This window comes from Oryctolagus cuniculus, chromosome 19 (assembly GCF_051225735.1).
Source record: "Oryctolagus cuniculus isolate XC-2025 breed Fujian yellow rabbit chromosome 19, ASM5122573v1, whole genome shotgun sequence".
Lineage (NCBI taxonomy): Eukaryota > Metazoa > Chordata > Mammalia > Lagomorpha > Leporidae > Oryctolagus > Oryctolagus cuniculus.
Window position 1 is genome coordinate 71509246 of NC_142885.1, and position 11921 is coordinate 71521166.

An 11921-nucleotide genomic window follows, 5' to 3' on the forward strand; every position below is an offset into this window, starting at 1 on the left:
TCCTTGGGCCCCCGCACCCGCGTGGGGGTCCCAGAAGAAGCACCTGGCTCCTGGCTTCAGATCGGCACAGCTCCAGCCATTTCAGCCACCTGCCACCTGGGGAGTGAACCAGCGGATGGAAGACCTCTCTCTCTGCCTCTATTTCTCTCTGCAACTCTTTCAAATACACAAAATAAATCTTTTTAAAAAATAAAAGTAAGAAAGGAGACAGAGAGAGAGAGGCCTGAGCCAGCACCCTGGCTGCCTCACCACACTGAGGAAGCAAGGCCCCCACCAGGTGCGGGCACCCTGCTCTCGCACCCCGGGCCCCGCAGCCGCAAGCTACGCAAGCCTCCGTCCCTCGTGTTAGTTACAGCAGCAGAGGACGGGACGATGCCCACCAGCCCGGGTCACGGGAGCACAGGTCCGCAGCCCCACAGCCCGTGTCGGAAGCTCACGGAGCCCCTGCGGCCCTGCGGCGGCTCAGGACCCAGCCCAGGTCGGTGCCGAGGAGATGCCGGCTGACATCCTGCTCAGACGGGCCAGCAACACGGGCAGACACGAACAGGTGGCCGACAGAGATGAGGGACAGACGCGGCCGTCACGTGTCCAGTGCAGGCCCGGCGAGCAGTGCCGCAGGACAGGGGCACTATTCTGACCACGGGAGCCCCGGGGTGAGCTGACGCGGCACACGGGGAGGTGGAGGCCCCGTGCAGCTGTGGCCTCCCACCTCGGGCCCGAGCTGCCCTGAAGCCCACACCGAAGGCAGCCAGCAGCGAGCAGGCCCCGCCCCCAGGCTGTGGGCAGCGGGGCTCAGCACACAGCCTCTCCCTAGCCGGGGCAGCAGGCGGCAGAGGAAGCCCCTGGCGCCCAGGCGTCAGTCAGTGCGGGCGGTACCTGACCACACATCGATCCAGAAGTGGCTGAGCTCCCGTCCCCAGCCCGCCTCAGGGGCCCCCCAGTGCTGGGGTGAGGCCACGCCCGCAGGCGTCAAGGGCCCAGGGCCTGCACCCCACCCCCAGACCTGCCTGAGGCTGAGCGGTCACCTCAGGGCCAGGCCAGAGCAGAGCCCCAAGCTGCTCACGGACCCATCGCCCACGCGGGAGGGCAAAGGCCGAGCCACCACTGCACACACACAGGTTTTATTGTCAGCACAGGCCTGCTGCTGCCCACGCACTCGCCTGCATGGCATGGCTGGGCACCCCTCCAGGGACCTGGGCCAAGCCACCCCCCACAGCTGCAGGTGCACCTGCCCAGGTGGGCGCCGCCTTCCTCCAGGAAGGTCGTGCCTGTTCCCACAGAGGCACTGGGCAGGGCCAGGGCAGCCGGGGGGGTGGGCAGCTGGCTTCCAGAGGCAGCTCCGACCACACCTCAGGGCCTGTCATGGCTGCTCCACAAAGCAACCTCCATGCTGCCATCAGCTCCCAGGGGCTGGAACGGGGCCGCAGCTGCCTCAGCCCTGCCCAAGATGGCAGGGACGTCCCACTGAGGCAGATGGGAGGGTCCCTCCAGCCCAACCTGCTAGGCTGGGGCCGCTGGGGCAGCACTGCCCGCACACCCGGCGGGAACTGCCGTGGGTGGCCGACCCATGTGAGCCGGGGGCTGCCAGGCCTCAGAGCAAGGGCAAATCCCAAGGCGGATGGGGCTAGAGCAGGAGGCAGGGGGCCGCCCCCAGCGCCCACGACCGCTGGGCAGCGCAGGGGCCCCAGGCAGGGCCTGCACCGCTTCCAGACGGGGCCGGGGCAGGAAGCAGGGTCCCCGCCCTGGAGCCCGGAGCACCCCGCAGCCGCCTCTCAGTCCTGCTTGTCCGCCCTCTGCCTCCAGGGGTAGATGAGCTCCCCGGAGAACAGCTTGCGGCACAGGGAGCCCCACGAGTGCTGGGGGTGGCAGCCGCAGCTGGGGAGGCGGTAGACGCGCACCACGCGGCTGTAGGGCAGGGGCTGCATCTGGAAAGACAGGGGCGGGTCAGCGGGCCTCCGCGGGAGGGACCCTGGGCTCTGCCTTTCAGGCGGTCCCGGGAGCAGGCTGAGTGCCGTCGGGGGAAGGCTGGGCCACAGGTCGGGGCTGCCCCACCCCAACACACTCAGCGCCCAGGCGCCCCTGACGAACAGCAGCCCTGACGGGGCCCGGGTACCTGGGGCTCTCTGGGATGGAGGACCGCAGGGCCAGGCCCAGACCTCTGCCAAGTCCCCCGGGGGCCCGGGACAAGAGCCCACGAGTGACTGGGTGACTGCGGGCCAGCCTGGAGCTCCCGCAGACCACGGCTCCGCTGACACTGAGACCTCAGCTGTCCCAGCGCGGGCGGGGCCTGGCCGGGCCAGCCTTACCTGCATGAGGAGGCGGAGAGGCCTGCCAGCCTCGTGCGCTAGGACGCGGAACTTGACGCCAGCTGCAAGGGGACAGGTGCTCAGGCAGGGGCACACACGGGCCGGGCCCCCCACGGCCGTCAGTCCCGCCGTGCTCTGTGCAGGGCAGGCGCGGGGCCCCGGGCCAGACTCAGGGAGTGGCTGGCTCGGGCCTGGCTCGGCTCAACTCCACTTCCTGCTGAGGTGCACCCGTGGGGCAGCAGCAATGGCTCGAGTACCTGGTCCACCCACGTGGGAGACCTGGGTGGGGCTGAGGGCTGCTGTGGGCACCCAGGGAGGGAGCCGGCAGATGGGCACTCCCCCCGCCCCGCTACAGAGCAGCGCTGACAGAGGCCCAGTGCCCAGCAGGCAGGGACACAGGCCACGCTGTCTCCTGCACAGACAGGGTGCTTGCTGGGGATGGAGGACGGGCTAGCTCCTCGGTGTGTCTGTGTGCTTGGTCAGCTCAGGGGCCCACCGGGCCCTGCCTGCAGTTCAGCCCCCTAGCCAGAGGAACCCACAGCAGAAGGTTCTAGGAAGAGAGCAGGAGCTGAGCCGATAGAGCACTGTGGAGACCTCTGTGGCGTTCTTGGGAGGGCCCGCGTGCCCTGCTCCGCCGTGAGCCGCCGGCTCGGGTACCTGGACGCCATGGGCTGAGCCTCCCCCACCCGGTCCTTGGGCTCTGGAGGCCGAGAGAGGATGGGCAGCACGCAGCTGGGTCCCTGGGAGGCGTCCCGGGGGGGTCTGCAGGTGCCCAGCAGCTGTTGGCCGCATGGCGGGAGGAGGCCTCAGCTCAAGGCCTCTGGACACTGGTGGGCCGACACACCCGAGGGAGAGTGGGCCTAAGGTGGGTGTGAGGACGGAAGGGCAGCAGGGCAACAGGCCCGGTGCCTCCTGCTGGGCAGTGACCCCCCCCACAGCCTGCCCACAGGAGGCGCACAGCACCCCCCCCACGGAGCTGCGCCTGCCCCCAGCCCTGCACTGCCCAGGACAGCCTGCTGCATGGCCACGCTCCCTGCAGATGGCCAGCGCGAGCAGAGTGCTCTGTGGCCTCCGGGCTCCCGTCTCTGGACGGGCACCGGCTGGGCCTCGCCTACCTCCTCCCTGGAGGCAGCTGGTCAGCGGACACTGGGACCAGGAGGCTCCGAATCCCTCGCCTGCCCGCTCCCAGGTTGTGTCCAGAACACAGCACTGACCTGCCAGCCTGTAGGGCCGGCACAGCCGCAGGCCCAGCGAGTACAGGGGCAGCGAGTTGATGACGTCCACGAGCAGATGGATCAGGCCCTGCACGGCGACCACCAGGAGCCGGAGCTGCAGCGCAGGGACAGGCACCCTCAGGGCCTCGCAGCTGGGGCTGTGGCCAGAGCCGGGCCGCACACGCAGGACATGCAGCGAAGGGAGCGGGGCCTCAAGGGCCCTGGAAGAGCAGGGACCGCAGCGAAGAGGGCCCAGAGCACCCGCCCGGGCCATGACCTGAGCCCAAGTAGCCAGGAGGTGGACACTCAGCTTTGCCCTGGGGCAGCTGGGAGCAGAGAGGCCGGCCCTCCCACCGTGCATCCCCTGGTCCCACTCACAGAGCAGACAGCTGCCTAGAGGGCCTGGTCCGCCAGGGGCCACCCACGCCTGGCATCCAGCACTGTCGGGAGGCCTCCCCTCTGACCCTGCCGGCCACGGGTCCTCCCTGCGCCCAGCTGAGTGTCCCGGACTTGGGGTGGTGTTCTCCCGCAGGGGGGACCCCTGTCCGCTCCAGGGCCCGGCACAGCCACACCAACGTGGCCTGGGGAGCTGCACAGCCTGCCTCTGAGGCAGAGCTGGGAGTGACCACTGCACGGACCTTGGGTCATCCCAGACTGCTCTGCTCACCAGGGTGAACACCAGGTAGTACAGGGCCGTGGTGGGCAGCAGGAAGACCAGGATGGTGAAGAGCAAAGTTCCGATGAACAGCTGTGGGGAGAGGGCGGCCGCATGGGGGTCAGAGGCTCCCTGCCTCCGGCCCCAATCCCGCACCTGCAGCTGGGATACCTCGGCTCCCCCAACTCAGGACAGCCTGGGAGGGGGCCTCCCTCTGCCTGCAGACCCAGCACGGGGCCAGGAAGACACAGGGCTATCGGTAGGAGTGAACCCGGGAGCCAGAGCGGCGTCTACCCACACCTCCCTCTGGGCTCAAGCCAGCTGTAAGACAGGAGTAGGCCTCCCCCCGAGTGCCCACGTGGCCGCACTGCCCCCACCTGGTCCAGGCCACACCCCCCGAGTGCCCACATGGCCGCACTGCCCCCACCTGGTCCAGGCCACACCCCCTGAGTGCCCACATGGCCGCACTGCCCCCACCTGGTCCAGGCCACACCCCCCGAGTGCCCACGTGGCTGCACTGCCCCCACCTGGTCCAGGTCGTAGGAGCAGGAATCCACCCGCTGCCGCAGGACGTTCCACTTCTTGCCGCGGAACAGACGCCAGAGCGAGGACAGGCCGCAGATCTTGAGGCAGTACAGCCTGCAGGGCGTGGTGCCGTCAGGGCCGCGGCACCCTCCCCACCCGCCCGGAGGACTGTGCACCTGGCCCCACAGACGTAGAAGCAGTAGATGTGGAAGGTGAGCAGGGCGTGGTGCCGCCAGGGCTGCGGCACCCTCCCCGCCCACCCGCCCGCCTGCCCGGAGGACCGCGCACCTGGCCCCGTAGACATAGAAGCAGTAGATGTGGAAGGTGAGCAGGGCGATGATGTCCGACAGGACGGACATGGCCACCGTCAGGCCCAGGCAGGCAGAGAAGCCCACGTGCCACAGGATGCGCTCGATGAACGGGGACGTGAGGTGGACATAGCCTGGCGGGACGCGGGCGGGTGCTGAGGGCGGTGCCAGGAGCGTCCTAGGGTGCCCCCCACGTCCTCTCTGGGGATGGGCACCAGAGGCTCCCGGGAGCTGCAAGTACAGACTAGCACGGGACCCAAGGCCCCAGGCCTGGCCCGGCACCACGGCTCCACCCACGGGACTCCAGGAGGGCAGCAGAGGGGGCAGGGGGCTCCGCTGGGACCCCACTGCCCTCTCCCCTGGGGTTCCTAGAGTCCCTGGGCCATGGTGCCCACGGCGTCCACCCTGCCCCACCCGCTAGGGACTCACTGATCCACAGGTGGATGTGGTACAGGAAGAAGCGGCCCAGCACCTGGTCCAGGGCCCGGTTCATCTTGAGCCCAGCAGGTGCGCCCATCAGCCACTGCAGCAGATGCTGCAGCTCTTCGGCCACGTGCTGCAAGACACAGAGGACGCGGGGGGCCAGGTTCAGTGTGCGTCTCCCGGGGCCAGCGCAGCTGGGCTCCCACACCGCCGGCCGGCCACCTCCGAGGCAAGCAGACCAGGCCTCCTCCCTTCAGGGGTCTGGACGGCTTCTCCAAGAATGGACGAGCGGGGCTTCCCCGGCTCATCTGGCCCCAGAGCCCTCTTCCTGGGCAGCTTCTGCGGTTGGTCTGGAGGCCTCCCTCAGGCCCCCAGTCTGACCTGGTCCACTGGACACACAGGAGGCCCTGGCCTCAGACGCGTGGACACAGCCTCGGCTGCACAGACCTTGGCTGACCTCGAGCCCTGCAGGACAGCCTGCGGCCGGCAAAGCCCCACCACCCCGCGTGGACGACCTCGGGTTTGTCACAGGGAGCCCAGGGGCAGGAACGGAAGCTGGCGGCTGCCCACGTGGAGGAGAGCCAGCGCCGGGCGGCACCCTGGCCCGGGGGCAGCCTCACCAAGGCAAGGCCCCCAGGACCCCACATGCCCACACTGCAGGCCGCTTTCAGCCCTGTGCTAAGGCCTGCCGCATCAGGACCAGCGGGGAGGACAGAGGGCCCTATAAATAGAGCTCATGTAGTATTTAAGGGGCAAGAGCTCGGCAGCAGGAAGAGGCCCTCGGATCCTAATTAAACATTGATGGCTCTGAGCAGATCTGCAGGAGGGGAGGCAGAGTGTGGGCGCGCACCGGCGCCATCAGCCCCCCCAGCCCCGAGTGTGTGGGGAGGACCGGTCCCACCCCCGGGGACAGGGCTGCGCCCGACGCACTCACATCAGCCGCAGGCACAAGGGCGTCGGCCAGCTGCCCGACCCGGTTCTTGCCGTGGAGCCAGCCCAGCAGCGCGAGGCCCAGGGCCACGTCCAGAAGCACGGAGAGCAGCATGTTGGCCTTCCTGCAGGGGTCAGCGGGGGGTGGCGAGGAGGCGGGGCCACGGCACGCCCCACCCCGAGGGGAGACCCAGGGCAGGCCCGCACCTCATCAGCTGGGTGGGGTCCTGGGCCTTCTGGGGGCTGAAGATGAGTGAGAGGTGCTCCAGCCGGTGCCGGACCTGCTCACACGTGGACAGCTTGCTCCCGATCAAGGCCAGGGGCCAGAGCCTGAACACCCTGCGAAGGAGCCGGCCAGACCGCGAGGACTGAGCGACACCCGCTCTCCGCCCACTCCCCAGGGCTGCGGCTCTGAGCCCAGCGAGGGGCGCAGCGGTGTCCAGCACCCACCCCCGTCCTCTCGGCCAGCACAGGACTTGACCTCCCAGAACCGGTAGAGAACGCAGCCTCCCGACAGCGACCCATGGCCCAGCAAGCATCTGCCGCTCTGACCGGCTTCCCGACAGGCCCGCGCGGGAGCTGGGGGACACTCCGCTCTGACCGGCTGCCCGACAGGCCCGCGCAGGAGCTGGGGGACACTCCGCTCTGACCGGCTGCCCGACAGGCCCACGCGGGAGCTGGGGGACACTCCGCTCTGACCGGCTGCCCGACAGGCCCGCGCGGGAGCTGGGGGACACAGCTCTGACCGGCTTCCCGACAGGCCCACGCGGGAGCTGGGGGACGCTCCGCTCTGACCGGCTTCCCGACAGGCCTGCGCGGGAGCTGGGGGACGCTCCGCTCTGACCGGCTTCCCGACAGGCCTGTGCCAACCTTAGGTGGCACGTGGGAGGACGAGGGGTCCACAGCTTTCAACCGGTTCCAGAAACAAACCTGCTCCCCTCGGTGCCGACGCAGCCGAGACCTGCAGCCGGCCACCCGAGACCCCCCCAGAGGGGCAGTGTCCCCGAGGCTGCGGGGGGGCACGACACCTGGAGGCAGGGGGGCTCTGCTCAGCAGCAGTGAATGTCAGTGCTCATCGCCAGCGCCTGGCGGGCTAATCCCCATCTGGCACACGCGAGCGGCTCTGAACCTCCCTGGGGCCTTTCGAGAAGCGGGAGACAAGCTGGGGGCCCCCCTGCCCACCCCGCCCACCCCGCACCAGGCCTGGGGCTCCTCCACCAAATTCATCCCCACCAACAGGGCCCCCAACCCCAGGCCAGTGTCCACACACACCGGGCCGAATCCCCGGGCCGGATGGGGGCGGTGTGGGTGGGCCCCAGGACCCCTGCTCACGAGCTGAACACCCTGGTGCCGCCCCACTCCTCCGACAAACCCCGCGGCCAGGCCCGTGGCCCAGGCAGAGCAGCCCCAGGCACAGGGCTGTGGCGACGTGCTCTCCTGGGAGCGCGGTGCAGGGCTGCAGGGGAGCGAGCAGAACCCCAGCCCACTTCTCCCTCCTGGGCCCCACCCAGAACCGAGTGACTGCAGAACGGCAGGGCCCCAGGGCTGCTCACCAGCAGGAGCCGACGGCCGACAGCAGGGACAGCAGCCAGGACAGCAGCAGGCACACGGGCCCCGAGGCCCGCGTCAGCAGCTCCACGAGGATGCTGGCCTCCACGCCCTCGGACTGCCAGTGGCTCAGCCGCACGGGGCCCTCGTCAAAGCGGTCGCTACGGAAGAGCGTCTCGCTGCGCGCCACCGTGTCGAACACAACGGCCAGGCCCCTGGCGCTGGGTGTGGCGTCTCCAGCCTGGCGGTCGGGCAGGGCGGCAGGCGGGTGCAGCTGGGACAGCAGCACCTTGCGCTGGTCGTAGAAGATGAGCAGGACCTGGTCCTCGCCGGCGGCTGTGGGCGTCTGCCGGCGGGTGGCCTTGCAGGTCCAGGACTTGCTGTCCCGCTCCCGGCACAGCTGCAGCCAGGGCTCGTGGGAGAAGATGGCCCCCAGGCCCTCCAGGAAGTGGCCCAGGCTCTCCTGGGGTTCCTGCCGGTGGTGGCACCAGGTGCCCAGCACGGTCACGCCGACCCGGCTGACCTGCTGCACCTGCGCCAGGAGCTCCTTGACCTGGACGGGGATGAAGGGGAAGTGCACCACAGCCAGGACCACCGCGCTGCTCTGCTCCGGGACCCAGCGCCCCACCAGCAGGCCGCTGTCCGCCGAGACGCAGCACGTGGGGAAGAAGGCCTTCAGCACCATGCTGGGGACCCTGCGAGACAGGGAGGGCACGGGGCTGAGGGGCCGGCCGCCCACGTGGCTTCAGGGCCCTCGGGGGGTGGGTTTGGGTCCACGAGGCTGGCAGGGGCCCCTTGGCTCTCCATCTCCCAAGGGACAGGTTCTTCCCCACTGGCCTGGGAGCCCCACGCCCACGGTTACAGGTGTGGGCACGCTGCGTCACTGAAAAGCATCAGAAGCAACCAGAACCCTGCAGGTAAACACAACAGCCCAGCCTGCTGCCCGGCCGGATGCAGAGCTGTGCTCCAGGCGCGGGCGGAAGCACCCACACCGCGCGGCGGGCACGAGGAAGGGCCCACCGAGCGCGCCGATGGCTGTCACTCAAGGCAGCAGCCGCCTGCTTCTCACTCGGCCGGCGGAGCTGCAAGGGGCCAGGCGCTCTGCGGTTAACGGCAGCCGTCCGTGGCTGTCCGTTGCTTCTGTTGGCTTGTTTTTAACACCCCAGGGCCATCTTACAAACATGTAACACTTACTACCCACTTCTGAAGGGAAGGTGCTATTCTCTGGGCAGGTATTTTGATAGTGAAAAATAAATACTTAGTATCTAACCTAACAAAAAAATGACTGGGCCCAGTTAACGCCAGGACACTGGTGCTGCGTTCCTGATCAGAGAGGTTATTTCACGCCCAGAGTGCACGCTGAAGCCTCAACAAATCCCGACCTCCCTACCGAGCCACCGAGGGGCTGCTGCTGTGGCACCGCGGGCGACGCCGCACCCGAGTCCCAGCGCGCCACTCCCCAGCCGGCTCCCTGCTAACGAGCCCGGGACAGCAGCGCAGGACGGACCGCCCAGAGGGCGCCCCTGGCTCCTGGCTGGCCAAGCCCAGCTGCTGCGGCCTTTGAGGGAGTGAACCAGTGGACGGATCACGTTCTGCTTCTCCCTCACGGTGACTCTGCCTTTCAAATAAAAATAAATTTAAAACAAGAGGGAAGTGTCAAAGGAGGGGCTGGCGTTCTGGCGCAGCCGGTTACGCCGCCGCCTGCAGTGCCCGCGTACCATGTGGGCGCTGGTTCAAGTGCTGGCTGCTCCACTTCCAGTCCAGCTCCCTGCCAAAGTGCCCGGGGCAAGCAGGAGATGGTCCCACTAACTGGGCCCTTGCCACCCATGGGAGACCCCCGGAGGGAGCTCCAGCTTCCTGGCCTCGGCCTGGCCCAGCCCTGCTGGCTGAGCCACTTGGGGAGTGCACCAATGGATGGAAACCTGTCACTCCTTTCAGATCAGCAGCCAACCCTGCAGAGAGAAGACGAAGGAGGCAGGCAGGCGTAAAAGCGGCACTGCTGGGCTCGGAGAAGCCAGAGGCGCCTGGCAAAGCGCCCAGGCCCAGGCCCGGCTCAGAGGCCTCCGCTCCGCCCTCACCCGCCATCCTGGCCCCGCTGCCCCAGGCAAAGTCCTTCTGGGCTCGGGGGCCTGACAGTCACCCCAGGGCAGCATCTGCCCTCCAGGGTCACTGCTCCATGGGTGCAGATACCTAAACTTGGGTGGGGCCTCACGGGCCTCGAGTCATGGAGGAGCTGGGCGGGCGCCAGCCGTCCTAGCCCCGTGGGTCTGAGCAGAGCCTCCCCCCCCCCGGAGCGAGCCCGGCAGGTGCCCCTTGCTGAGCGGAGCTGCTGGGCTGGCTGGCAGGGGCTGCACTGACCACAGCACCACGCCTGCGGGAGGGGCACAGCCTGGCCCTCTGGGACGCCGACACAAACGCCCACAGCCCGAGAGGCGACTGGTGCAGCTGCTCTCCCAGCCCCGGCACTCAAAGGTCCCGGCCTCTCACAGCCAGCTCGGGAACCGGCTCCTGCGGCTGTGGGTTCCAAGCGGAAAGACCCCTCTGGGTCCACCTGCAGGACCGTGGGAGTGCCCTCCCCGTGACCAGGGAGGGCAGGCAGCCGGGGGAGGCCGGCAGGGCAGAGCTCAGCACTGGCCCCTGGCCAGATCCCTAGGGCCAGCACCACCTGCCAATCTCCCCTCCTGACCCTCTGCAAAGCCCGCCTCCAGGGGTGATGGACGGGGCGTTGTGACAGTGTAGGGGCAGGGAGGCGGCCACGGCCACAGGGCCCCCAAGCAGGGCGCGCGCCTCGCAGTGTCGCCTCTCAGGACACAGCGGCCCGGCCAAACGACCACGTCCTGCCTGCAGCAGCACGCAGGCGCGCCGAGGGTCAGCGCCCGCGGACACCAGGGCCTGCGGGCTCCATCCGCAACGTTACCTCCAGAACACAGCGCGCGGCTCGGAGCGCGGCGGGCAGGGGCCGGGGTCCCCACCTGCGGCGCGCAAATCCCACCTCGGGCCGCGGCGCGGGAGCCGCCGCCAGGCTGCGGGGCCGGAGCGAGGTCAAGGAGAACGCAGTGGACGCCGGGGCGGGCGGGAACCCCCGTCGGGCCGCGGCTCCTGCGCCCCCGCCCCAGCGCGCGCGGGAGCCCGGCTGGACCCTGCGGAGCCCTTCCTCCCCACGCCGCTCGTCCCGCGCCTGTCCCAGCGCCGCCGCCTCCGGCTCGGGGGCGCGCGCGAGGCCGGGGCAGCGGTCACCGCGCGGCCAGCGGCCCGGGCCCGCACCCTGCGGGCGGGCGGGCGCGGCGCCCCGGCCCCACGGCCGAGCGCGCAGAGGCTGCGAGCGGAGCCCGCGCCCCTCCCGCGCGACGCCGGCCCGCCCCCGGCGCTCACCCGCTGCTGCCTGGGCCGCGGAGGGGCTGCGGCGCGCGGCCCGGGCGACGACCACGGCCGCGTTTCCGCCGGCTCCGCGCGTTGCCGCGCGACGGTCCGGCCCCCAAAGGCGCCCGGGCCGCCCGCGGGCCCCGCCCGAGCGTTCCGCGCGCGCACGGGCCCAGCACGCCCGGCGGCCGAGCCCCGGCCCCCCGGTCCGGGGACCCCGAGCCCGCACCGTCGCCACCCGCCCAGCAGGGGCCGGGAGGAGCCGGGGAGCGGCGTCTGGAAGCACGCGGCAAGGCGGAGTGAGCCCCGACGCCCGCACGCGCCCACGCTCCCAGGCCTGCAGCCCCCTCCCGGGCCGAACCCCCTTGGCTGGGGAAGGGCGGGGCGTGGCCTTCCCGCTCTTTTTTAAGCGTCAGGACTGTGTCCTCGGAGGAAGCACCCACCCAACCCCGACCAGCTCTTCCCAGCACCCCTGCCCCAGGAGCTCAGAGCTGGCTGGACCCAATGGCCAGGGGTCTTGAAGTCCCCTGCAGACCGGGGCGGGGGGAGAAGGGAAAGAGCCGGAGACACAGCCAGGAGCCCCCCAGGGCACCGCCAGGGCTGCCCCACCCCCTGCCAATGCCTCACCTGGGCTGGGCACAGCAGTGCTGCT

At 70.0% G+C, this 11921-nt stretch overlaps 1 protein-coding gene across 7 annotated transcripts; it reads right to left on the reverse strand.

The window, feature by feature from the left end:
• Positions 1–1105: 1105 nt before the first annotated feature.
• Positions 1106–11921, reverse strand: PIGQ (phosphatidylinositol glycan anchor biosynthesis class Q). Of its 7 annotated transcripts, none has more exons than XM_089320707.1 (13): positions 11282–11296; positions 9628–9861; positions 9300–9527; positions 7915–8604; positions 6569–6700; positions 6366–6486; positions 5438–5564; positions 4989–5142; positions 4703–4814; positions 4188–4268; positions 3521–3635; positions 2307–2368; positions 1106–1925 (listed from the first exon to the last, which is right to left on the reverse strand). In XM_089320707.1, exons 2-13 carry the CDS (start codon positions 9735–9737, stop codon positions 1773–1775), a joined length of 2085 nt encoding a protein of 694 aa, XP_089176833.1. In that variant the 5' UTR covers positions 9738–9861; positions 11282–11296; the 3' UTR covers positions 1106–1772. The 7 variants fall into 7 exon arrangements, 6 of the variants coding, with proteins under 6 accessions (XP_089176833.1, XP_051698131.1, XP_051698129.1 ...); XR_016225632.1 differs by having other exon boundaries at positions 1836–1925; positions 6366–6482; positions 11282–11384; XM_051842171.3 differs by lacking the exons at positions 9300–9527; positions 9628–9861; positions 11282–11296 and adding an exon at positions 11897–11921.

Excerpts from the sequence above, each read along its gene's own strand:
- PIGQ (XM_089320707.1), bottom strand. The coding sequence starts at position 9,737 with ATGGGTGGCAAGGGCCCAGTTAGTGGGACCATCTCCTGCTTGCCCCGG. Across the intron at positions 8,605-9,299 it reads AGCAGCCCCTCGGTGGCTCG|GGTCCCCAGCATGGTGCTGA; the intron begins GTAGGGAGGTCG and ends CCTGTCTCGCAG. Across the intron at positions 4,269-4,702 it reads GCTCCTACGACCTGGACCAG|CTGTTCATCGGAACTTTGCT; the intron begins GTGGGGGCAGTG and ends CTCTCCCCACAG.